General features: G+C 41.0%; 3 protein-coding genes across 4 annotated transcripts; 1 reads left to right on the forward strand and 2 right to left on the reverse strand.

The window, feature by feature from the left end:
- Positions 1–901: 901 nt before the first annotated feature.
- On the reverse strand, positions 902–1670 carry LOC126582041 (methionine S-methyltransferase-like). 2 transcript variants are annotated; one of them, XM_050246014.1, is made up of 2 exons: positions 1382–1670; positions 902–1282 (listed from the first exon to the last, which is right to left on the reverse strand). In XM_050246014.1, exons 1-2 carry the CDS (start codon positions 1635–1637, stop codon positions 1203–1205), a joined length of 336 nt encoding a protein of 111 aa, XP_050101971.1. In that variant the 5' UTR covers positions 1638–1670; the 3' UTR covers positions 902–1202. The 2 variants fall into 2 exon arrangements, with proteins under 2 accessions (XP_050101971.1, XP_050101970.1); XM_050246013.1 differs by having other exon boundaries at positions 902–1292.
- Positions 1671–3256: 1586 nt separating this feature from the next.
- LOC126582042 (uncharacterized) lies at positions 3257–26587 on the reverse strand. Its single transcript, XM_050246015.1, has 2 exons — positions 26523–26587; positions 3257–3701 (listed from the first exon to the last, which is right to left on the reverse strand). Exon 2 carries the CDS (start codon positions 3685–3687, stop codon positions 3292–3294), a length of 396 nt encoding a protein of 131 aa, XP_050101972.1. The 5' UTR covers positions 3688–3701; positions 26523–26587; the 3' UTR covers positions 3257–3291.
- On the forward strand, positions 8563–19235 carry LOC126582035 (pre-mRNA-processing-splicing factor 8A). The gene is made up of 15 exons (XM_050246005.1): positions 8563–9026; positions 9667–9790; positions 9907–9999; positions 10131–10521; positions 11134–14546; positions 14698–14951; positions 15370–15986; positions 16070–16176; positions 16276–16530; positions 16613–17086; positions 17360–17521; positions 17669–17866; positions 17982–18260; positions 18388–18630; positions 18746–19235. Exons 1-15 carry the CDS (start codon positions 8785–8787, stop codon positions 18935–18937), a joined length of 7044 nt encoding a protein of 2347 aa, XP_050101962.1. The 5' UTR covers positions 8563–8784; the 3' UTR covers positions 18938–19235.
- Positions 26588–26796: the final 209 nt, after the last annotated feature.

Below are 26796 nucleotides of genomic sequence, written 5' to 3' on the forward strand. Positions count from 1 at the left end.
GATAATGAAACTTTGACACGAAGATCATTCATCCCCATCACGATGCGTGACATCTTCCCAGAAGACTTCTTTAACTACTCAGTCAAGGCTCCTTGCTACGAAGATTGCGAGGAACGACTCTCTCAGATCGCTTGACGAACAAATGCTCCTTGTTCGCACGAGCCTAAACTGCACGAACCAGAGCTCCTTGTCCGCACGAGCCTAAACTGTAGGACACGAAGCTCCTCGCCTGCACGACCCTAAACTGCATGGCGCAACGCTCCTGGTCTACACGAGCATAAAAGGCAACACCAACGCTCCTTGCCTGCATGAGCTGAAACTGCAACACGGCACCAACGCTCCTTGCCTGCACGAGCTGAAACTGCAACACGGCACCAAATGCTCCTGGCCCGCAAGAGCATAAACTGCATACGGCACCAAAAAAAAAAAAAATGTATTTTGAACTACGTTACGACTTGATCTCTTCTTTGGAGGGGTACGTAGGCAGCTCGAATGTTCAATTTTTCGAGTTCAGTCACATCAAAATAAAAAAGAATAAATGTTTTATTAAATAAAAAAAAATACATATGTTATTACTTGTTTACAAAAAAAAAAGTAAATAAATAAATAAACAAAAAAAAAATAAAAATTCTTTTACATACATATACATACATATATATATATATATGTACATATATGCATCAGCAGCCAGCCCACCAAAAGGAGGACATCCAAGCCCAAGTGGCAGCGACCAGGCCCAAGCCTATTGTCCAAATTCAGTATCATACCCAGGACCGATCTCCCATCTCCTCATCGCCGCCCTCAAGAGAGCCCAAGCCCACAGAGAAGCATATGCAACAATCCTACATTCTGTCCATGTGTATGTTTGTGGAGCCATTGCTGCAGCTCAGGGCATCCAAAATCTCGGTCCGCGGTTGGATTTCCTCGATGAACACGACGTCGTTTCAGGACAAGCAGATAATGGATCTGTCGCAGGGATCGAAGCAGTAGCAACAATTCGTTCTAGCTGAATGTCATTATCTCTACAATAAGATAGCAGATCCGATTCATGAAACTCTACCATGTCCAGCAAACTTTTCTTCTCAGCATCATAGATGGGTTGACCCTTTTCGTCCAAAGCATTTAAGTACAAGTTTATCCATGACATCTTCACTGCTCTAGGATTGATATCAAGGCCGTAGACCTTTGATGGCAACCACTTCTTAGCAATGGCAATGGAATCCAACCATTTCCACAACCAAGCTCAGCAACTGACTTGTCCTTGAAGATAGAATCGGAATGTCTGTTTAGTCCTTCAAAAAAAAAAAAAAAAAAAAAAGTAAAAGTCCAGTCTTCTGGAACAAAAATACTGGGAATAACCATCATCGTCAACTCCTCCTACCCTGGTAACCTTCATACTGATCGAAGAAGATGTCTTCAATCTGAAAATGGTAGGTGCGAAAACATTGATCGCAGGACTCCTTGGAAGGGAAGCGGTTCTGTAGGTCCGTGAGGAAGATCCGAGCTTGTGTTCGGGTTTTTGGATCCTCGAGACGCTCCAGCACTGATCTCAAGGCAGCGTATGCGGCATCGCCTGACTGCCGACACCGCTTCAGGAAGTCGTCCACCGATTCCAACGAAGCCTCGTTCTTCGCCATTCACTCACTCTGTCACTCACACAATGAGTCACGCAAGCCGTATCCTCCGCTCCTCCTCTACCGCGCTCCTCTGGACGGAAAGATCAGTACTTGGGGACGGAAAAGGAAGGCAGGTGCATATAATGGGTTCAATGGATGAACATTTGATCTCAACCTTCTCTCTCTGCTCAACAAGAACTCAGCACTCGAACTCGCACCGGAAGGTTTTGGAGCTCCGTCGCCAGAATGAGGCTTCTCAGCAGCAGGCACCACTAAACCCAAAGCCCAGCTACAAATCCGGGCCCGGCTCTCAAAGCCCATCCTCACTCAGCTTCAAGCCTTCATCTCCACCAGTCTCTCCTGCTCATCGTCAACAGCTTCAAGACCAGGTCAGGCCCAGAACCACGGCCTCGATCTGCGCATTCTCCGCTACTCACGACCTTGGCGTTCGCTCCGTCACCATCCATGTCTCATGCACTCCCTCGGAGCACCTACGCCAGTATCTCAAAACTTTCGCCAATCTCCACCAAATCATTCTGGATTCCCAAAAGCGTCTTCGATTGTTACAGAGAATTGGACGAGAGAACGCCGTCGTTTTATGGCAGTGATGGTACTGATGAAGATGGGGCTGCATTCCGTGCTCACACCCTGCTCTGCTGCTGCCTTTGAATGTGATTATGAAGATGGTGCTTACGCTGTCTCTGCGTTTGCAGCCGTGCTGACAATGGTCGGGGCTACATCCGGATGCGCGGCGGTAGGGAGCAAGCTGAGCTCCAAGTAGTACGGAGCGCACATAGTGCTAAAGGCGCTGACGGCAATTCCAAGGGTCGCTGGAGATGCTGGTGTTCACGAGCGCCTCCTCCTGCAAATCTCCCGTCCCGTCCGCCCTCATCCACTTCAAGCTCGAGTCCCTCAAGCTCCACATCATCACCTTCCTCGAGGAGTTCTTCGACCAGCAGCCCCAAAACGCCGGCGTTATCACCTCTTCCGTCCAAACTTCACGGCTATGCTTCTCCCGCTGCTCCAGCTTCTGTGCATCCTTGCCGTCTCTGCCGCAACGACCTCAGCCTTTGCCTTCCTCCATGCTACTCCCCATCCATATATATATACATATATATAAATACATATATATATATATATATATATACACACATGAATGCCAGAAGAATAAAGAAGGGATGGTGGAGTCTTTGGTGCTCTGGCACCATGTGAAAAAAAATGGAATCTTGATTCATCATGGCACCATGTGTGAGTACCACCGAAAAAAAGAAAATATATATATATATATATATACAAATAAAAAAAAAGGAGAAGGAATGGTGCCTTTGGCACCGTAGGAAAGTATAATAAAAAAAAAGGAAATCTGGATTGATCTGGCACCATACCTAAAAAAAAAAAAAAAAAACAATAATAAAAAAAAAATATAAAGAATAAAAAAAGGGAAAGCAAGTAGGAAGGTGGGATGGTGCGGATTGCACCATGTAAATATACATATACATGTATGTACATAATATATGTATGTATATAGCAAAAAAAAAAATGCATCGAGAGAAATAAAGTCCGTTTTTCTTTATTTCTTTTTGGAAATTTTACATAAATTTGCATTGTACATACATACCAAAAAAAATAAAAAATAAAAAATAAAAAATCAAATCAAATTTACAAGAGGGGATCTTCAAAGACGATCAGGTGGCGCCTCACCACTCGGTAGAGCTCTAGGAAGAAGAGGCGCCGGAGGTTGACTGTTTAAAGCCACACCACTCAGCGGAACTCCAGGAAGAAGAGGAGTCGGAGGTTGATCATTTGGAGCTTCATTACGCGGTACAGCCCCAGAAGACGAAGGCAAGTGCTGCTGGAACAAACCCACAAACCTCTGATGATCAAGTAAAATCTGACCATCAGATTCCTGCATCTGGTCAATCTTCCTCTTCATGTTTGTCGCATAGCTATGTGCGAGCTTATGCAACTGTTTGTTCTCCTGCTTGAGCCCTCTAATCTCCTGTTTGAGACTCATCACTTCAGCCGCCAATGATTCAACTTGACGGGTTCGAGCAAATAGGCGTTGGGCCATATTAGACACAGAACCTGCACACTGCACACTGAGAGCCAGAGAATCCTTAACAGCCAACTCATCAGACCGTTTGGAAAGTAGTCTGTTATCTCTAGGAGTGACAAGGTTCCGGGCCACCACCGCAGCGGTCATATCATTCTTCACCACTGAATCCCCAACGGTAAGAGGACCAGTGGGGGATATGAATGATGAGCGCCATATGTTGTCTGGAGAAGAAGGGACTGCCTCTTCACCAAGATTCAATTCAAAACGACGATCGGAGGGGCCAGACATTTTCAAAGGTGATAAAGAAAGAAGAGGTCGGACAAATCGAGATCTTAGAAGTGCAAGAAGGTACAAGCAAAAATTCAAGTGTGCTTTGAAATGAACTGCCTGCCTCTATAAAAAATCAGCACTCGACGGGATTTCAGAGATCGAAGAGGCGAGCTCAGAATTCGAAGAGGCCATTCAAAAATTGAAAAGGCAAGCTCAGAAATCGGAGAAGCATCCTGCTTTTCCAGACGCGTCGGCACCCGTCACACGCAAACTCAACTTTACGGAAATCACGGGTAATTTGTCGAAGCGCCGATCCCAGATATCGAAGAGGCGCCAGTCTTTTTCAGCCGCGTCATCACCTGTCATATGCACACTCAACTTTGCGCAAATCACGGTTAATTTGTCGAAGATTTTCGGTGAAAGAGAAAGCACGTGAAAGTTTACTGTTCAATCACGCGTTAGTTGCCGACACAAGTGAAAGAATAGTACCTCTACAGGTATTAAGGGACCTTCTATAACTGCCCACCTTCACCTTCCATAGCAAGGCAGACATACAGAACCTTTCTTCATCTCCGAGAATGCCTTCCCAACGAAGCCTCTCGAGTCACTTAGTGTTCCTTATTCCTTGGGGTACCTCTGTAAGCCAATAACTCCAAAGCAAAAGTATCTCATATCACCAGGGTAGAAAGCAAGAGTATCTCATATCATGCGTTCTCCCTGTCGTTTCCTTTGTCCTTGCTCCTACCTACAAAGACAAGGATAAAGAAAACAATATGCCGGAACTTCCACTCAAACTCGGGTAAGGAACCGACTGCTTGGAACCCTTCCCTGATTGCCTGCCTAGCATTGCTCTCGAGTACTCGTCTCCCACTGCTGCTGTACTTCCATAGAAGCTGTCACATCTGCTTGGAGAACAGATAAGGCAAGTGAAAATGATACCTTACAGCATGTGGAGACAACGTGCTGAAGAAACAAGCAGAGAAGAATGCGGCCTGCACAGTCAACTCAGCAGAAGGAGTCCGAGCTGAAGAACTCGAGAAGCTGCCATATCTGCCTGAAGAAACAAGCAGAGAAGAATGCAGCATGCTCAGTCAACTCGGCAGAAAGAGTCTGAGATGAAGAACTCGTTTTGACCCTCAAATTCTTGGGTCGACTTACTAGGCGTTGTGGGCTGCACATGCCGATTCACCACCTTTGAATCAAATCCTTAAAGATCAAGTCACCAACCGGAAGAAGAGCACATCAATCTTGAAGATCATACCGCTGACCAAACTACTCAGGTGTGAATTAGAAAGATTGAACAAAGCAACAAGTAGTCACCTTCACCTCGTGCCTGCTTGCCATGTCTTCGAGTCAACCTTCAAGAATTAAGCCTTAACGGCCCTTGAAGAAGTTTCCAGCCAAATCCAAGATCAAGCCTCGACGGTCCTTGAAGAAATCACAAGTCCGATTCAAGATTAAGTGTCTACCACCCTTGAATCAAAATAGTTCAAGAATAAGCTGTGGAAAATCCACAATTGGAGGAATCCAGAAAATCCTTCAACCCAGTTCAAGATCAAAGCTGTGGAAAGTTAGCAAGCGCAACAAAATACGTGCCAATTCATCCACTACCAAAGCCAAGGATCATCTACCACATGAAGCTCCTTGTGGTCCAATTTCAACCTTCAAGATCAAGCCTCGACGGCCCTTGAAGAAATTTCAGACAAAAAAAAAAAAAAAAAAATTCAAGAACAAGCCTCAACGGCCCTTGAAGAAATCTCAAGCCCAATTCAAGATCAAGCCTCAACGGCCCTTGAAGAAATCTCCAGCCCAATTCAAGATCAAGCCTCAAACGGCCCTTGGATCGACGTCTACAATAAGGGACTTCAAAACGCATCTCCTACACGCGACAAGCACATGTACACGACGCGACTTGAAGTGGGGGCATTTGTAGACATCGAAATTTCGGTAAATAAATGTTGACCGATAAATCAAAGTTTCAACGCTCATGTATTACATAAATTTTCCACGTAGCGTGTGACTCAACGAAAATTGAAATGAGTTGGAAAAGTCATCAAATAGGACACGTGTCAACACCTGGCAGAAACGACTTATTTCATCTGGAATATTATATTCAAAATTAGGCCTTGGAAATTTCTATAAATACAAGCCCATTTCATTCATTTGAGGGAACCAATTCATATTACACCTCGAAGCTCTGAAGCTCTGAAACTCCGAAGCTCTCAAGCATCCAGGTTCCCAAAGAATCAAGAAAGCCTTCTTCGTTCTTCGTTCATCGTTCTTCCAAGATCAAGCCCCAACGGCCCTTGAAGAACTTCCACCAATTCAAGATCAAGCCCCGACGGCCCTTGAAGAAAGCACCATCGTTCATCATCCGTTCATCCAAGATCAAGCCCCAACGGCCCTTTGGATCAACAAACGTCGACAAATCCACACGTCCAACCGTTCTTCAAGATCAAGCCCAAAAGCCCTTGGAGATCCGTTCATCACTGTTCTTCAAAGATCAAGCCCAAAAGCCCCCTTTGAAGATCCGCTCAAATCCACCTTCAAGATCAAGTCCACGACCCTTGAAGAACGTTCATCCTTAGATCAAGCCCAACGGCCATTTGGATCAATCGCACATCCACAAATCAATACCTTACGGAGATCGAATCAGAGGATCAAAATAGAGAGAGATTGAAACCCAAAATCATAAAACACAAATATTTGTTTGTGCACGTTGTTCTTGTCTCTTTTGTTTCAGGAAATTTCCGTGTTCACAGTTATGGTGAAGGGTGGATGTATTTATAGGCTAAGGAGAGGACCACCATCTAATTAAGGTGGTAGTGATGAGTGTTGTGGTAATGAGTGGATGTAATAGGTGTAGTTTTGGTAATGAGTGGATGTAATGGGTGTAGTGGATGGATGTTTGGTAATGAGTGGATGTAATGGGTGCAGTGGATGAGTGTTTGTAGTTGTAGGTCAACACACTTGCACACACACATGCTGATTTCTAGCCTTCTAATCTTCGAAAACGTCCATCCTCATGTCTCCATGCTTGAACTATCCAATCTTGACCCAAAAATGCTCCAAAGTGCTCCAAATAGCACTTTGTTGCCAACTTTGTTATTTGAACCTACAAACACAAGAAAATAGCTTAAAGTACTAAAATAACTAGAATTAAACTAAGTAAATGCCAAGAAACAAGCTCACTAAGTTCCATAAATATGCTCCTATCACTAGTCAACCCTTTTCACCTCCTTCTTCAACTCTCAATATGTACTTATTTATGTTGTAAAAGTTGTGTGAATTGAATGCCCACATGGTTTAGTCAAAAGTGAAAAAGTAAGAATGACTAAAAATAGTAGTACTGTCATATTTTGGAGAGAGTTTTCAGTGCGACCGGAATATGGGATGATACACCACGTGTCACTTACAAATTGTGGGATATGTGTGTTAAAATGTTAATAACTTAAGAAACAAAATTTTCCACCACTTATATAAAAACACGTAGTGTACCACCCGTGTTCCGGTCACATTGAAAAATTTCTCCAGATTTTGTTATTGTTGGATGACATGATTTTCAACATGCATTCTTTTCCCTTGTAGACAAACAACACACGAGATCAAGAGTGAAAGTAAAAATACCAATATCCTCCTCTCTCTTTACCTGCATCGTTCCAGTTCTATCTCTAACAAAGATTATCTCTCAATCTCACTTTTGCTTATTTATATAACAATTTTGTGAAAAAAAATTAAAATTTAGCTACTTCTGCTCAAATACTTACTCTAAAAGCGTTTATTACAACAAAAGTGCTTTTTAGTTAGAGGTAGTAACATAAGCACTTGTGTAATTCCTGAAGCAAGTGTATGCAACATGTTTAGTATGGTTTATGTGTTTATCGGGTGCTATGTTATGTTTTGTTGCACTCTCATAATTCTACCATTCATTTTTATCTTGCGTTCTTCATATGATTTTATAAGCAACTCCTAATATACCACAATATTTTCTTCATCATAAGAACAATTTTCATTCACCAGAAACATGCTCAAACGAATACAATGGATGCAAAACAAGAGAAAAACAAATAAGTTTGATCTCTTGCATACCAAAGGAAAATTTGACTTGGATTTTTACAAACGATTGATTTCAAAAGTATTTTTACTAAAATTGTTGTCAGGCATTTTAAAAACTTTCCAAACAAGTCCTAATACCATCTCCCTTAACTTTTGTGCGAAATATTTTAAGTTCAACTTTCGTACACAATAGACCTTTTGAAATAAGGGAGTTTTAACGAAAAACTCACGATACTGTTCACTTTAATGAAAAATCACATTTTTAGACTAAAAAGTCAAACATGATACTATTCACTTTACCCTTTACTTTTTCTTTATAGTTAAAACTCAAAGTTTTCAATCTCTTTTCATTAATTTTCCTTTGAAATAATTGGATTTAGGTTCACATAGAGAAAAATAAAAATTTGGATTAATGTTTGTGGGCTTAAATTCAATTTGGGTCTTCCAAAAGCCCACACCAGAATCCAACTATCGAAGTAAGCCCATTCCAAAGGCGGTCTGGTCCTCACCACCCCTCATTACTGTCACGTGCGATACGACCGCATCTCTCTCTCCTTCAAAAAAAAAAACATCTCAAAACCCGCCCTGCGTTTTTCACCTCTCAGGCTCTCGCTCTCTTTCACACTGAGAGAAGGGACCAGAGCCAAACCCCGCAAAACCCTAGAAAACGGGAACCGCCATCGAAGCTCCTCAAAAGCTTCTTCGAGCGGAAACACTAGCAGGAAATCTCTCTCTCGCAAGCCTTGTGCAGGGTTTCACATTCGATTCGGTTTCTTGTTCCGCGGTATGTGGAACAACGGCCAGATTGCGCCGCCTGGCACCGGCGGTTCGTCGATTCCGCCACCGCCGGCGGCTCAGCCATCTTACACGGTATTGCCTTCTCCAGCTGATGCCGAGGCCAAGCTTGAGGAGAAGGCCCGGAAATGGCAGCAACTAAATTCCAAGCGGTATAGCGATAAGCGCAAGTTCGGGTTCGTCGAGTCGCAGAAGGAGGATATGCCTCCTGAACATGTCAGGAAGATCATTAGGTTAGTTTGCTTCTGCTCCACTTTGATGTATATCTTTGTTATGCTTATTTGATTTTTCATGTACATTTTGGCGTCGAAGATCTGTAGGTTAGGTTTCGGATAGTGAATTTGTTTTGGGGTTTTTTGTGTTTATATTCAACGAACGGACTAGAAAATTCATAGGAAGAAGAGCTGTGAAGAATAGGGTTGCTTAAGTATTAGTGTGTTGAAATTGTTCACGAAGGAGGTAAGGGTGAGGTTATTGAAGAGGTTAGACCGATTTTGGGTTTGAGATTTATGGTTATTGTTGAATGTTGTTGGGTTAAGTATTGCTAGAAGGAGCAGTGGAAAATTGATTTGTGTTTGGTTGAATATGTGAGATAGAGAAACTTCAATTTTTCATTGGAAATATCTTTTTATTTTTTGTTGTACATATTCATCTTTCATGAAAAATTGATTCATTAGAAAGTTTTTCGAATTCACAAGTATGATTTCGTTTCTGTTATCACTATTTAGAATCGGCATGATATATGTTTTTTCATGCTTCTTACTGTTGTCCTGTGTACCGGTTCATGGTTTCGTGTAATGAATGTGCTTGTACTTTACTGCATTAGGTAGATCTTGTCCTGAATAGTATTTAATTTGGTGTGTCCTTTGACAGAGACCATGGGGACATGTCCTCAAAGAAATTTCGTCATGATAAACGAGTGTATCTCGGAGCACTTAAGTTTGTCCCCCATGCAGTTTACAAGCTCCTCGAGAATATGCCAATGCCATGGGAGCAGGTACTTGTTCTATGTCTCTCATATCCTTACAAAATTTTCATTTTTGATGCTTAAATTTGTCCTTTATGTGATATCTACCAAAGGGGCACTGATTTTATTAATTACTTCTGTAACAGGTCCGGGATGTGAAGGTTTTGTACCATATAACTGGGGCAATTACATTTGTAAATGAAATACCATGGGTTGTTGAACCCATCTATTTGGCTCAGGTGCTTATCTCTCTTTCATATCATTAATATGCTGCTTAAGTTATATAGTATGCCATCCAATTCTTGAAGTTTATAGTCTTTTCTTCCTCCTTGTTGATATTTAGTGGATTTGTTTTATTGAATTTGTACAGTGGGGTACAATGTGGATTATGATGAGAAGGGAGAAGAGGGATCGTCGGCATTTCAAAAGAATGCGGTTTCCACCATTTGATGACGAGGAACCTCCATTAGACTATGCTGATAATCTGTTAGATGTTGATCCTCTAGAGCCAATTCAATTGGAGTTGGATGAAGAAGAAGATTCTGCTGTGTATACATGGTTTTATGACCATAAACCTCTTGTCAAAACAAAGCTCATAAACGGTCCAAGTTATAGGAAGTGGCATCTGTCACTTCCGATCATGGCAACTCTTCATCGACTAGCAGGACAGCTGCTTTCTGATCTTATTGACCGCAATTATTTCTACCTGTTCGACATGGAGTCTTTTTTTACAGCCAAAGCACTCAACATGTGCATTCCAGGTACCCATATTTTTTTTTCTCTTGTCTTGCCACTTATTGAAAGGAAAATAACTCTTGTTTCATTGTTTTTGTTTTTCAATGTTTGGTTGTGGTGTGTCTTTCTGGTGTCAGCCTTCTATGAAATGGACTGTTGCTTGATACATTCGTCTAGCAATATTAATAGTTGTCAGGTCCAAAGGGGTCTGTTTGCGGATTGATGTGATTCTGGATTCCTGCTTGACACTATATCTTCACACTTTGCTTGATTTTAAGAAGGTGTATGTGCAGTCTATGGAAATAATAGTATCAATTGATTCCTTCATTCAGCATATACATCGTTGTGTCTCAATCATTATTATACTTTAAATCTTTCTCATTAAAATTTTTGGTCCATGGTGGTTCCTTTTAATTTTTTACTACCCATGTTGGATGTTAGTGCTAGGCCAGGGTTATGTTTACTGTTTTTGGATAATGCTCTGCTGCTCGCTGTTTTCTTCGTGACCTTTCACACATATTAACTTACAGAGTAACTAAAAAAGGCCGTTGTTAGGTTATATCTTTGCCTGTTGTTCAATTTGGTATATCAGCATTGAACTTATATGCTTTTCTTTTGTTTTGCAACACCTTTTGCAGGTGGACCCAAATTTGAACCATTGTATCGGGATATGGAGAAAGGGGATGAGGACTGGAATGAGTTTAATGACATCAACAAACTCATTATTCGGTCACCTCTTAGAACAGAGTACAGAATTGCATTCCCTCATCTCTACAACAATAGACCAAGGAAGGTCAAGCTCTGTGTTTATCACACACCCATGGTGATGTACATAAAGGCCGAGGATCCTGATCTACCTGCGTTTTATTATGATCCATTGATACACCCAATACCCAGCACTAACAAGGAGCGGCGTGAGAAGAAAACTTCTGATGAGGAGGAAGATGATATCTTTACGTTGCCGGATGCTGTGGAACCTTTTCTGAAAGATACTCAGCTTTATACTGACACAACAGCTGCCGGAATCTCCCTTTTGTTTGCCCCGCGCCCTTTTAACATGAGATCTGGTCGGACCCGTCGTGCAGAAGATATACCCCTTGTGTCCGAGTGGTATAAGGAACATTGTCCTCCTTCATATCCAGTTAAAGTTCGAGTCAGCTATCAGAAGTTGCTGAAATGTTTTGTATTGAACGAGCTGCATCACAGACCACCCAAAGCTCAAAAGAAGAAACATTTGTTTCGATCTCTCCAAGCTACCAAGTTTTTCCAAACTACAGAACTTGATTGGGCTGAAGCCGGTCTTCAAGTCTGTAAGCAGGGTTATAACATGCTGAATCTCTTGATCCACAGGAAAAATTTGAATTACCTTCACCTTGATTACAATTTTAATCTGAAGCCTGTGAAGACCTTGACAACAAAGGAGCGTAAGAAATCTAGGTTTGGTAATGCTTTTCATCTGTGCCGTGAAATCTTGCGGTTGACAAAGCTTGTAGTTGATGCCAATATCCAGTTCCGTTTGGGTAATGTTGATGCCTTTCAATTGGCTGATGGCTTACAATATACATTTTCTCATGTTGGTCAGTTGACTGGAATGTACCGTTACAAGTACAGGTTGATGAGGCAGATTAGAATGTGCAAAGATTTGAAGCACTTGATTTACTACCGGTTCAATACTGGGCCAGTGGGAAAAGGACCAGGATGTGGGTTCTGGGCACCAATGTGGAGGGTGTGGTTGTTTTTCCTTCGTGGCATAGTTCCTCTTCTGGAACGGTGGCTGGGGAATTTACTAGCACGTCAATTTGAGGGGCGACATTCAAAAGGAGTGGCGAAGACTGTTACTAAGCAGCGTGTTGAAAGCCATTTTGACTTGGAGCTTCGAGCTGCTGTGATGCATGATGTTCTTGATGCCATGCCTGAGGGTATCAAGCAAAATAAGGCCAGAACTATCTTGCAACATCTCAGTGAGGCATGGCGTTGCTGGAAAGCAAACATTCCTTGGAAGGTTCCTGGTTTGCCAGTTCCCATTGAAAATATGATTCTTCGTTATGTCAAATCAAAGGCAGACTGGTGGACAAATGTTGCTCATTATAATCGTGAACGTATAAGAAGAGGTGCTACTGTTGATAAGACAGTTTGTCGAAAGAATCTTGGAAGATTAACTCGTCTCTGGCTAAAGGCGGAGCAGGAACGACAGCATAATTATTTGAAAGATGGTCCGTATGTTACACCAGAAGAGGCAGTTGCAATTTACACGACAACCGTGCACTGGTTGGAGTCAAGGAAGTTTACACCCATTCCGTTCCCTCCATTGTCGTACAAGCATGATACCAAGCTTCTGATCCTTGCTCTGGAGAGGTTGAAGGAGTCTTATAGTGTGGCTGTAAGATTGAACCAGCTTCAAAGAGAAGAGTTGGGTCTCATTGAACAAGCTTATGATAATCCTCATGAGGCATTGTCACGAATTAAGCGTCACTTGCTCACTCAGCGTGCATTCAAAGAAGTTGGCATAGAGTTCATGGACTTGTATAGCTATCTGATTCCAGTTTATGAGATAGAACCTCTTGAGAAGATTACAGATGCATATCTTGATCAATATTTATGGTATGAGGGTGACAAACGTCATCTCTTTCCCAACTGGATCAAGCCTGCAGATTCAGAGCCACCTCCACTCTTGGTTTATAAGTGGTGTCAGGGAATCAATAATTTGCAGAGCATATGGGATACAAGTGAGGGGCAATGTGTGGTGATGCTTCAAACAAAGTTTGAGAAGTTCTTTGAGAAGATCGACTTGACAATGCTAAATAGGCTCCTGCGGCTTGTTCTTGACCATAATATTGCTGATTATGTCACTGCAAAGAACAATGTGGTGTTGTCCTACAAAGATATGAGTCATACAAATTCGTATGGTCTCATACGTGGTCTTCAGTTTGCATCTTTTGTAGTACAATATTATGGGCTTGTGTTGGATCTGTTACTTCTTGGGCTGACTCGGGCCAGTGAGATTGCCGGTCCACCCCAGATGCCAAATGAGTTCATCACTTATTGGGATACAAAGGTTGAGACTCGGCATCCTATCAGGCTGTATTCTAGATACATAGACAGGGTGCATATCTTGTTCCGCTTCACCCACGAGGAGGCTCGGGACCTTATTCAGCGATATCTTACTGAGCATCCAGACCCCAATAATGAAAATATGGTTGGATATAATAATAAGAAATGCTGGCCAAGAGATGCTAGAATGAGGCTTATGAAACATGATGTCAATCTTGGGAGGAGTGTTTTTTGGGATATGAAGAACCGTCTCCCTCGAAGCATCACAACTTTGGAGTGGGAGAACAGCTTTGTGTCTGTTTACAGCAAGGATAATCCAAATTTTCTTTTCAGTATGTCTGGATTTGAAGTTCGGATACTTCCGAAGATAAGAATGAGTCAAGAAGCATTTAGTAACACGAGGGATGGGGTTTGGAATTTGCAGAATGAGCAGACAAAGGAGAGGACTGCTGTTGCTTTCTTACGTGTTGATGATGAACACATGAAGGTGTTTGAGAATCGTGTGAGGCAGATTCTTATGTCTTCAGGGTCTACAACGTTTACAAAAATCGTTAACAAATGGAATACAGCGCTTATTGGTCTAATGACTTACTTCCGTGAAGCAACTGTTCATACACAAGAACTGTTGGATTTGCTCGTCAAATGTGAAAACAAAATTCAGACCCGTATTAAGATTGGGTTGAATTCAAAGATGCCTAGCAGGTTTCCACCTGTCATATTTTACACACCAAAAGAAATTGGAGGACTTGGCATGTTATCTATGGGTCACATATTGATTCCACAAAGTGACCTCCGTTACAGTCAGCAGACAGATGTTGGTGTGACTCATTTTAGGAGTGGAATGAGTCATGAAGAGGACCAGCTAATCCCAAATCTTTACCGTTACATACAGCCATGGGAGAGTGAATTTATAGATTCTCAACGTGTTTGGGCAGAATATGCACTGAAAAGGCAGGAAGCTCAGGCACAAAATAGGCGTCTGACTCTTGAAGATTTGGAAGTGAGTACTGTTCTTGCCCAGTATTCATTCTGCTGTTGTATCCTTTTTTTTTCAAAAAAGTTTCTTCCTTTGCCTTTGTCTGGGGTTGTACATTATTTTAGTTTCTTCCTTCTGCTGCATTGTTCTAAATACTTTTTCGTTTGGTTGACAGGATTCATGGGATAGGGGAATACCACGCATAAATACTTTGTTCCAGAAGGACCGGCATACTTTAGCATATGACAAAGGATGGAGAGTTCGCACAGATTTTAAGCAGTACCAGGTGTTGAAACAAAATCCTTTCTGGTGGACACACCAGAGGCATGATGGAAAGTTATGGAACTTAAACAACTACCGAACTGATGTGATTCAAGCCCTTGGAGGTGTTGAAGGAATCCTTGAGCATACATTATTCAAGGGAACATAGTAAGTTAATATCTATTGTTGTTATCCTAAACCATAAACTACAGAACATTATACTGTGCTTTATTACATAAATACAGATGCTAGGCTTGTGTATGAAAGATATTGACCAACACAAGTGTAGCTGAGATTACTTCTTATACAACTAATCAGAAGCCATCATTACATTGGAACATAAATGCATCCTAGCATATTTATGGGGGCTTTTTATATTCTAGCATGTGCTTTATGTGTATATCAAAGGTGAAACTTATATATGGATGTATGGAAAACAGATGTCAGTTTTAAGTTTTAACATTTGCTTTCATCTTTAAGTGACATCAGGTTATGGATGGCAAATAAGTTCTGTAAAGTGTCTGTATTTCTGTTGATTATGAAAGTTAATTGCACATCACTGAGCATTTTTTCTTTCCAATTTCAGCTTTCCTACATGGGAGGGGCTCTTCTGGGAGAAGGCATCTGGTTTTGAGGAGTCGATGAAGTATAAAAAGTTGACCAATGCACAGAGATCTGGGCTCAATCAAATCCCTAATCGTAGATTTACTCTTTGGTGGTCACCTACCATAAATCGGGCCAACGTATATGTTGGTTTCCAAGTGCAGCTAGATTTAACTGGAATATTTATGCACGGGAAGATTCCAACCTTGAAGATATCACTGATTCAGATATTCCGTGCTCACTTGTGGCAGAAGATTCATGAAAGTGTTGTCATGGATCTCTGTCAGGTTTTGGATCAAGAGTTGGATGCTTTGGAAATTGAAACTGTGCAGAAAGAAACGATACATCCCAGGAAGAGTTACAAAATGAACAGCTCTTGTGCTGACATTCTTCTGTTTGCTGCCCATCGATGGCCAATGTCAAAACCTAGTCTTGTAGCTGAGCCCAAGGATGTCTTTGACCAGAAAGTGAGCAATAAGTACTGGATAGATGTACAACTGCGTTGGGGAGATTATGATTCTCATGATATTGAGCGTTACACCCGAGCTAAGTTTATGGACTATACCACTGACAACATGTCCATCTATCCTTCTCCCACAGGTATGTGGTTTTTCTTGTTGCCGTACTGTTTCAGTGTCTGTATTTATCTTTTTTGGGAATTTAATCATCCTTGTTCCATGCAGGGGTGATGATTGGTCTTGATTTGGCCTATAATTTGCATTCTGCATTTGGTAACTGGTTTCCTGGTTCAAAACCCCTGCTTCAACAGGCAATGAACAAGATCATGAAAGTATGTCAACTGTTACAATTGAAGTTTTATGATATATTTTCTGAATAGATTAAAATTTGTACAGAAGCAGCTAACTAATTGGTCTTCATGTGCTTGCAGTCAAATCCAGCCTTATATGTCCTGAGGGAGCGAATAAGGAAAGGATTGCAGCTATATTCTTCTGAGCCTACAGAGCCATATTTATCATCCCAAAACTATGGGGAGATCTTCAGCAATCAAATTATTTGGTTTGTTGATGACACCAATGTGTATCGTGTTACAATCCATAAGACATTTGAAGGAAATCTCACTACAAAACCAATCAATGGTGCTATCTTCATATTCAATCCAAGGACGGGGCAGCTATTCCTGAAGGTATCTTGTTTCTGTGATATATTCCCCCACCCCCCCCTCTGTGGAGGTTTTGAACTTCATGTCATAAGTTCATATTTTGCAGGTTATCCACACTAGTGTCTGGGCAGGACAGAAGCGTCTTGGTCAGTTGGCAAAGTGGAAAACTGCAGAAGAAGTTGCTGCACTTGTGCGTTCTTTGCCAGTGGAAGAACAACCAAAGCAAATTATTGTGACTCGTAAGGGAATGTTGGATCCCTTAGAGGTTCATTTGCTCGATTTCCCCAACATAGTCATAAAAGGAAGTGAGCTGCAGCTTCCTTTCCAAGCTTGTTTGAAGATTGAGAAATTTGGTGATCTGATATTGAAGGCTACTGAACCGCAGATGGTTCTTTTCAATATTTATGATGATTGGTTGAAGAGTATTTCATCATACACTGCATTTTCTCGGCTAATTTTGATTCTTCGTGCTCTTCATGTGAACAATGAGAAGGCAAAGATGTTATTGAAGCCTGATAAAACAGTCGTTACTGAGCCACATCACATCTGGCCTTCTCTTTCTGATGATCAATGGATGAAGGTAATCTCATTGTATTGCATTCCTTTAAATAATATTTTTTTCTGCAAGCTGCTTTTTGTTGTGACACTCACACTAGTCAGAGTTGCTATGATAACCTTTAGTCATCGTTTGTTACATTTATTGATCTGTCCAGAAACCTGAAAATGATTTTGATTTTTGTATCCGAATGGAACTTTGCTAGATTTTCCATGGTTGATCATATTGTTAACCTTTTCACACTTCTACGTGCATCTGTAAATCTAATAATGTCTCTAAATATGATGCATGGTAAAGGTTGAGGTTGCTCTTAGGGATCTCATATTGTCAGACTACGCAAAAAAGAACAATGTGAATACATCAGCCCTAACACAATCTGAGATCCGTGACATTATACTTGGAGCTGAGATCACCCCACCTTCGCAACAGAGGCAGCAAATTGCAGAAATAGAAAAACAGGTGATGTTTCTCTTCTGGTGGTTTTCATTTTGATACACACAACACGGACATGTATATGTAGACTTGTTCTGCCTGACTCAGTTATATATGTGGGCCATTTTTGATCTTGTCACAAATTAACTTATATTGTTGAATTTGCATTTTCAGGCCAAAGAAGCCAGCCAGCTGACAGCAGTCACAACAAGGACTACAAATGTGCATGGTGATGAACTCATTGTCACCACTACGAGTCCCTATGAGCAAAGTGCATTTGGCTCCAAAACTGATTGGCGTGTGAGAGCAATATCAGCTACAAATCTATATCTCCGTGTCAATCATATATATGTGAATTCAGAAGATATTAAGGTAGGGTTCTATTTTTAATAAATATGATATTTTATAGTTTTTGTGTTTTGATCTTTTCTTATTCTTATCCTTGTTTGTTCAATTCATTGACATGGGAGCATGAATGGTGTTACAGGAAACGGGTTACACCTATATTATGCCAAAGAACATTTTGAAAAAGTTCATCTGCATTGCGGATCTGAGGACGCAAATAGCTGGTTACTTGTATGGCATAAGCCCACCCGATAACCCTCAGGTCAAGGAAATCCGCTGCATTGCAATGCCTCCACAATGGGGGACCCACCAGCAAGTTCATCTTCCATCCGCTCTTCCTGATCATGATTTCCTCAACGATTTGGAGCCTTTGGGATGGATGCACACACAGCCGAATGAGCTTCCTCAGCTTTCTCCTCAGGTATTTTACATGATCGATCTATCAATCCCTCTGATCTTTGATTGATTGTTATGCTTGTTTGGGGTTTGCTTTCTATAGAGGAATGAAGCGGACAAGAAAATAACCCTTTCCTTTTGTTGCTTTGCAGGATCTCACTTCTCATGCTAAGATTTTAGAGAACACTAAGCAATGGGACGGGGAGAAATGCATCATTTTAACCTGCAGTTTCACTCCAGGTTCCTGCTCTTTAACTGCATACAAGCTTACTCCATCTGGTTATGAATGGGGACGTGTCAATAAAGACACAGGAAGCAATCCTCACGGATACCTTCCCACTCATTACGAGAAGGTGCAGATGCTTCTCAGTGACCGCTTCCTTGGTTTCTATATGGTGAGATTTGTAAATACACTTTGTTCGGCCTATTTATGTTCCCACTAAATCTAATATTCTTGGAGGGTCTCTACTTTTGCCGGGTTAATTTGTTTATTTTCTGTTTGGTTTTAAGATTCCGGACACTGGTCCATGGAACTACAACTTCATGGGGGTGAAGCATACGCCGAGCATGAAGTATGGCATCAAGCTTGGAACACCCAGGGAGTACTATCATGAGGACCACCGGCCGACCCATTACCTTGAGTTCAGCAATCTTGAGGAGGGTGATACAGTGGAAGGAGATCGCGATGATACTTTCACATAAAACTTTTGTTGTCAGATGTAATGCAGAGGTGATACAAGGGTTATTTCGTATTCAGAAACCCTTATTTTTATTGTAACAATCCATTTGTGGATGAAAATGCTTGTGCACCTGTAAAGCTACTTGGGACGAACGTACGTTTGTGTTTTTTGACGAGGCCTGTAAATATTTGATCTAGGAGGAACAGAGTACTAGTTTTGTTGCTGAAAGAAAGTAGAATGCTTGAAGCGGTAGAAAGTAGACTGCGTGTAGTACCAAGTATTTCTCTTCTAGATCTTTGATCATATTGTTGATTGTTCCATTTCCTCTTGCCAATCACGAGAATGTCCTTAGGCTGGCGAGAACTCCTCGTTGTGTTTTGTAGTCATTTGAATATAGAACATCAGGTTTTAGGATAAACATTTTTAAATTACTTGAGTTACAAATCTCTTGCCAAATTTGATGCGGCCTGTAACTCAGTCTCGTTCTGTTTAGGGTCTAGGGTCAAATAGTATGACATTACCTTTCGATTGATAGAACTATACAAAAAGTAACTTGAAATTTGAAATTCTAAGCTAATGCCTGACAACATAACCGGATAACATTCTTTCGGCATACGATGATGTGCTCGAACGGCTATGGTATTTCGGTTGGCGGTCGCTCATCACATCCTACATTGAAACCAAACAACAAAGCAAAATGAAAAACTGAGAACGTATGCAGAATAAAGTTATAACAAAGAAAAGCTTTCATGCTTGTTCTGTAACTTGTAGTGCACTACCACCTATCTTGAAAGAATTCATGCTCTCGTTCGCGAGTGCTCTCAATCTGTTTAGCTATGCTAGTACAATCTTACCAAGATTCAGTCTGTCTTTTAGCCTCATTTCATTGCACTCTAATGTGAGCTGCGCCAACTTTAAGGCTTCCTCAACAAGCCAGTCAGGAACGTCAGGGTCAAGCATCTCGAGGAAAGCGGGTGCAACCCTTTCCGATGCTTGTGGCCCCTCAATCGCTGCATTACTTTTCGCTTTCTCCTTTTGTGCCAGTGCAAATGCAGTTTCCTCAGCGAGTTGTGCCTCTTCTAATCTGTGCTCTCTGGTCAATTTCCTTTGGTGAAGTTCCTTTTCCTGTGAATATACGTACCATTCCACCTCTCTTCCTTTCTATACCATGTGCACAATCATTCATGTTCCCTAGCTGCAACACCACTCCATTTTACCCCCATGCTTTGCATCATCAAGATGCGAAATATATAAGCACACAAATTAAACCCTCTTTTTATCAATTGTAGCAAAGTATGTAAGTAGGGATCGTTCTAGGCCGGGGATTAGGAGGGATTGCTCAATCACTTGAAAACTGACTCAAAACGTAAAAACAAAGTTTAAAACACTAAACTAGACTTAAGGAATGCAAAACTAAACTCTAAAACACTAAAACAACCCAAAAGACTCAAAACAGCCCAGAAACACTCAAAATTGCCTTAAAAACACAATCTGGGCAGTTTTGAACACAAAACACGATTTGGACGAAAATAGGTTATAACTTGACTCAAGACACTTAAAAACACAAACTAAATTGATTTCTAACTAATCTAACACTTCAAAATAAATGGGGGTTTGGTTTTGACGAAAATTGAAAACAAAAACAAACTTTGTAAACTAAACACATTTTAAAAACGAATTTGGTTAAATTGAATGGATGGAAAGCTAGCTAAGGGGTTCTTCTCCACACATGTCACACTTGCATACGAAACGATTTCCAATTGCTTCTCAATAAACCATGAATTCCCAACGCCCCAGATTAACCGTGAATTGCACTAATTAACCCTCAGATTTTTCTAAAGTTATCGAATTGGATGAATTGCATACGACAACCCAAAGCATTCCTCACAAGTTCCCTGCATGAATTGCATAACAAAGATACAAGCAAAGGTCATTAAGTTCTATGAAAATCATAAGCATTGGCGAGGCACTTGTTACTATGAATTGCATGAAACTTATGCCAAGAATTTACTTAACACGATTGTGATCAACAACCTTTACTACTTGCGAATATAAGTTCATAACGATTAGGTGAAATTCCCTTATATCCTAGCATCAAACTTATGCATGAAAATTAAGCGTGCACTCTCAACCAACACACACAAATCAGTTTTAATTCATATAGATAAGTAAATTGAATTCACCACTTATGAAACGCAATTAGAAGTAATCAAATCATATAGCAAGCATAAACATGGTTTCGAATCCCCCCCTAGCCAAGGGGGGTTTAGTTCCTCATACGCACAAAGCAAAGACAAATAAATTTAAACATTGAAATCCAAAGAAAGAGAACACCTAGACACTCCAACTTGGGTAGCAGGTGCATCCACGAAATTCCTCCTTCCTCCTTGCTGCCGCACAACTTGGGGACAGGTTTTGGGTGGTATTTGTATGGGGGAATGGATATGGAATGGTATGAGAGTGGTTAGGATGGGTGATGGGTGCGGCAAAGGGTTGTTTTTGGCAGAAATTAGGGAGAATGGTGATGGAAGGCTGCGACAGAGAGTGGGGATGATTTCTGGCGTGATTTATGTATTATGATGGGTGGTGGTTCAGCTAGGGCTGAGATATGAGTATATATACGAACCTAATACCCTAGGGTAATCAGATATGGACTTGCATAACCCAAATCCACAAGGAAAAAGGCTTTAGAAATCAGAATCCACAAGGAAAAAGGCCTAGGAGGTGCGGCAGGTTTGGATAGGGTAAGATAAGGCTTCTAGAAAGCCTTGCAAGGCAAGGAAAAGGATTCTAGAAAGGGGTAAGTTCGGCAAGGGTTAGGGGAAAAAGGATAGGGCTTCTAGAAACCCAAAACCAAGAAGAAATAGACCCTAACCCACGGCAAGGATAAGGAAATGCTCTCCAACCTTTCTTTGTGTCTTCCAACGCTTAAGAACCTTCTAATGTTGCTGAAACTTAAGGCCATTTAGGTTTAGGAAAGATCAACCCAAAATAGCAACTTTTAGGCTTAACTTTCCTACTTCAAGTAGGAAACCTTGTTTGAGTAGGAATCTTCATTCTTCTAGGAATCCATCTTCAACTAGGAATCCTTCATTGATTAGGAATCCTTCTTCAATTAGGACTCCTACTGTGACTAGGAATCCTTCTTCAACTAGGACTCCTCAAATCTTCAAATCTTGATTTTCGTCCATTCCCTTGGCTCCAAGTATGTGACATCCATTCCAAGCTCCATTTTGCTCCAAAAGGCTCCAAAATGCATCTTTTTGTATATTTTGCCCTTAAAACCTGAAAACACATAAAACTAGCTTAAAAGAATACTTTAACTAAGAAAACACCATGGAAATGCACAAGAACTAGCTAACTAAGGCGCCTCCTATCACATCACTTCACTTTCACCTTTAAATCATTTCAACACCACTCCTTGCACTCATTGCTGCAACACCAGTCCATTTTACCTTCAATGCTTTGCATCATTACTTCATTTTCACCCTTGAATCATTGCACACACCACCAATTCACCTTCCTTGCCGTGCACTTCCTCTATAAAAGGAAGTGTGTGTGGCAGCCATAGAGTTTAGTTTTTGCTTGATCATTCATCCCCATTTCAATACAACCTTCATCCAAACACATCCATTCATCTTTACATCCATTCCTCCATACAAACAAACCTCCAAACACTTACCAACACCTTGTGCCGTAGCAAAGGAAGGGAAGGAAAGTGCTTGGACGTGCTTGCTGTCCAACTTGGATCGTTGGAGCGTTTAGGTGTTTTCTTTCTTTTGTTTCTAATGTTTAAATTCATTTCCTTTCGTTTTGTTGTAAATATGAGTGGTTAAACCCCTCTTGGCTAGGGGTGATTTCAAAGCCATGATTATGTGTGCAATATAATTTGATAAATTCCAGTTATGACCTCTTGAATCATGAATGCAATTGGCTTAACTATTTGATTGATAACTTATTTGTATTTGTTAATTAAGGGTCGACACTTAATTGGCATGCATAAATCCGTTGCTAGAATATAAGGAAGTTTCGCATAATCGTTACAAACTTATGTTCACATGTAGTGAAGGTCGCTTATAAACGATCACGTTAAGTTCAATTCCTAGCATAAGCGACTTGATGTCATAGTTGCAAGTGCTTTGTCAATGCTTATGATTTTCTTTAAATGTAATGATCTTTGATTGTATCTCTATTATGATGTCATGTAGGGAACTTTTAAAGAATGTTTTGGGTTGTCGAATGATGTCATCCAATCCAATAAAACAAGGAAAATCTGAGAGTTAACTAGTGATGTCACGGTTAATTTGGAGCATTGTCGTTCATAATTCAATGAAGTAGTAACTGGAAATCAAGTTATTTGCATACATGTCATGTGTGGAGAAAAAGCCTCTAGCTATCCCATCCATCATCTTATTTTTCAAATTTGTTTTACAATCTGTCTAGTTTTTCATACTTGTTTGTTTGTTTCAACTTCATCCAAATCAAAACCCCCCCTTTTAGTTTCTTGTTTCAAAGTGTTTCAAATATGTTTTAGTTTGTGTTTTTAAGTGTTTTGATTCAAGTAAAAGTCAATTTTTCATCCAAAGTCATTCCTAGTGTCTAGTTTAAGTTTATTTAGTTGTTTTAAGCTGTTTTGATTATTTTAAGTTTGCTTTGAGTCTTGTGAGTCTTGTTAAGTGTTTTTAAGTTTAGTTTTATGTTTTTGAGTCAGTTTAGAGATTATTAGCAAGCCCTCATAATCCTTGGTCCAGAACGATCCCTACTTATACTTGTACTACAATTGTCAAAAGAGTGTTAAATTTGTGTGTTAAGATAATTTTTGCATCAAGTTTTTGGCGCCGTTGACGGGGATTAGCAACTTTGCTAATCCCTTGTTATTTCTTTTCATGTGTTTTTGTTCCTAGTTGCTAATTTTACTTGTTTTCTTGTTTTAGGTGGTTTATGACTCGAAGTTCTCAACCTGTTCATAAGCACATCTTTGACTTTGACGACGATTTTGAACGAACTTTGAGACGAGCAAGGAATCAACATGATCCCCAACCATCTCAACCTGCACCAGATCTTGAAGAAGACAAAGTAGAAGAGCAAGAGGAGGCCACGGCAAGGACTTTTGAAGAAGTCCAAGATATGGCAGTAGACAATCGAACAATCAAGGAGCTTTCCGCTTTGGGATTGGACAATGCTCTGCCTTTATGCATTTAATATCCAAGGGCGGCCCAAAACAAGACCGACGAGTTCGAATTAAAGTCCAGTTTATTGCGTCATATTTCTAAGTTCCATGGGTTATCCATGGAAGATCCTAATAAACATTTGAAGGAGTTTGAGGTTGTTTGTTCAAGCATGATCCCTGTGAATGTTGATGGAAGCATTCTAAAAATGAAGGCTTTTCCATTTTCTCTCTTGGAAAAGGCTAAAGATTGGTTGTATGAGCTAGCCCTCGGAACTGTCACATCATGGGAGAGTTAGAAACGGGCATTTTTTGAGAAGTTTTTCCCAACTTCTCGAGTCATTCTACTACGCAAAAGGATTAGTGGCATTCAGCAAAACCAAGGTGAATCCTTTCCCACTTACTATGAGCGTTTTAAAACCCTTGTTGCTTCATGTCCACATCACCAGATGAAGGAGGAGCTTCTTTTTCAATATTTCTACGAAGGGCTTCTACCAATTGAATGCCAAATGCTAGACGCCTCAGCGGGAGGAGCTTTGGTGGACAAAACACCCATGGCTGCCAAGACCTTAATTGCTAACTGAGCATTGAATGCTCAACAATATGAAGGCGTTGGTCAAAGAGACAACCCACGGCAGCAACAAGTTAATGAGGTAAGTGCTTATTTCCGAACTTCAAAATCAAATGGCTAATCTTACTACTCTTCTTGCACAGGTGGCTGAAAAACCAAAAGAACAAAGTGTAGTTGCTTGTGGCGTGTGCTCAATGAATGAACATCTCACAGATAAGTGCCTTCAATTGATCAAGAATGGAGGGTGGGAATCTGCCAACGCAATGGGTTTTGGGAGTCAAAACCAACCAAGGAATGATCCGTTCTCGAATACATACAATCCAGGCTGGAGAGATCATCCAAATTTCAAATAGAGGGAGCCCCAACAAACCCAACAACAAAGTGCATTCAGACAACAACCTCCAGGATTCTATCAAAGGTCGTATGCACTCGCACAACCCCAAACACAACCTGCCCAAAATAACTTAGGTTCATCTTTTGATAATGCTCCAGTTATTTAGTTACTAACTACGTTGGCGAAGGGTCAGGAAAATCAAGCCAAAGATATGCACAATTAAGCAAAGGAAATGCAAAATCAAGCTCGAGAGGTGGCTGAATTAAAGAGACAAATGGGACAAATGGCTGAGTTTATAGGGCAATTTAGTAGAGAACCAGGTAAGTTACCTAGTTCGACGGATGTGAATCCAAAGGGAGGCTTGGAATCTGCCAAAGCCGTCACCTTGCGAAGTGGAAAAGAAGTTGGATCTAATCCCAGCCCATCTAAATCTAATCAAAAGGAGGACGAAAAGATGCAATCTGATGAGAAGGAACAAGGCCTGCCCTCGGCAAGGATTGAGCAATCTTTGCCGCAGCCACCTACACATCCTAATTCGACCACCAAAGGTAAGTTGGGTTCAAATTCCATGACTTCTAATTCCCTTCCAACCAATGCACCATTTCGTCGCAGGTTTATGTAATCAAAGAAGGATGAGAGTGACAAAGACATCCTTGACACATTCAGAAAGGTGCAAGTCAACATTCCACTTCTAGATGCAATTAAACAAGTCCCCAAGTATGCTAAGTTCCTGAAGGAGCTGTGCACTACAAGGAAGAAGGCTTCGAACAAAGAGGTGGTAAGGGTAAGTGAGATTGTCTCAGCTGTGTTGCAACGAAAATTACCTCCTAAGTGCAAAGATCCAGGCATTTTTACAATTCCTTGTGTTATAGGAAATACTCGCTTTGAATATGCCATGCTAGATTTAGGTGCATCAATAAATGTCATGCCTTATTCAATATATGCATCTATGAATTTGGGAGAATTAAAAAATGATGGAGTGATCATTCAACTGGCTGATAGATCTAATGCGTATCCAAAAGGTGTTTTGGAGGATGTTTTAGTGTAGGTGAATCACCTAGTCTTTCCGGCGGACTTCTACGTGCTTGAAATGGAAGACTCGAACCATTCCCCTCAATTACCAATATTACTTGGCCGACCATTCATGAAGACTGCCCGTACAAAGATAGATGTATTCAAGGGAACATTGACTACGGAATTTCATGGGGAAGTTATTGATTTTAATATTTCTAATGCTATGAGAGGTTGATCATTTGGAGCTTCACTACACGGTACAGTCCCAGAAGACGAAGGCAAATGCTGTTGGAACAAACCCACAAACCTCTGATGATTAAGTGAAATCTGACCATCAGATTCCTGCATCTGGTTAATTTTCCTCTTCATGTTTGTAGCATAGTTGTGTGCAAGCCTGTGCAACTGTTTATTTTCATGCTTGAGCCCTCTAATCTCTTGTTTGAGACTCATCACTTCAGCTGCCAATGATTCAACTTGACGGGTTTGAGCAAATAGACGTTGGGCCATATTGGACACAGAACCTGCACACTGCACACTGAGAGCCAGATAATCCTTAATAGCCAACTCATCAGATCGTTTGGAAAGTAGTCTGTTATCTTTAGGAGTGACAAGGCTTCGGGCCATCACCACAACGGTCATATCATTTTTCATCACTGAATCCCCAACGGTAAGAGGACCAGTAGGGGATATGAAGGATGGGCGCCATATGTTGTCTGGAGAAGGCATGGATGCCTCTTTATCAAGGTTCAAGTCAAAATGACAGTCGGAGGGGCCAGATATTTTCAATGGTGTTGA

The sequence above is a fragment of the Malus sylvestris genome, chromosome 9 (genome assembly GCF_916048215.2).
Source record: "Malus sylvestris chromosome 9, drMalSylv7.2, whole genome shotgun sequence".
Taxonomy (NCBI): Eukaryota; Viridiplantae; Streptophyta; class Magnoliopsida; order Rosales; family Rosaceae; genus Malus; species Malus sylvestris.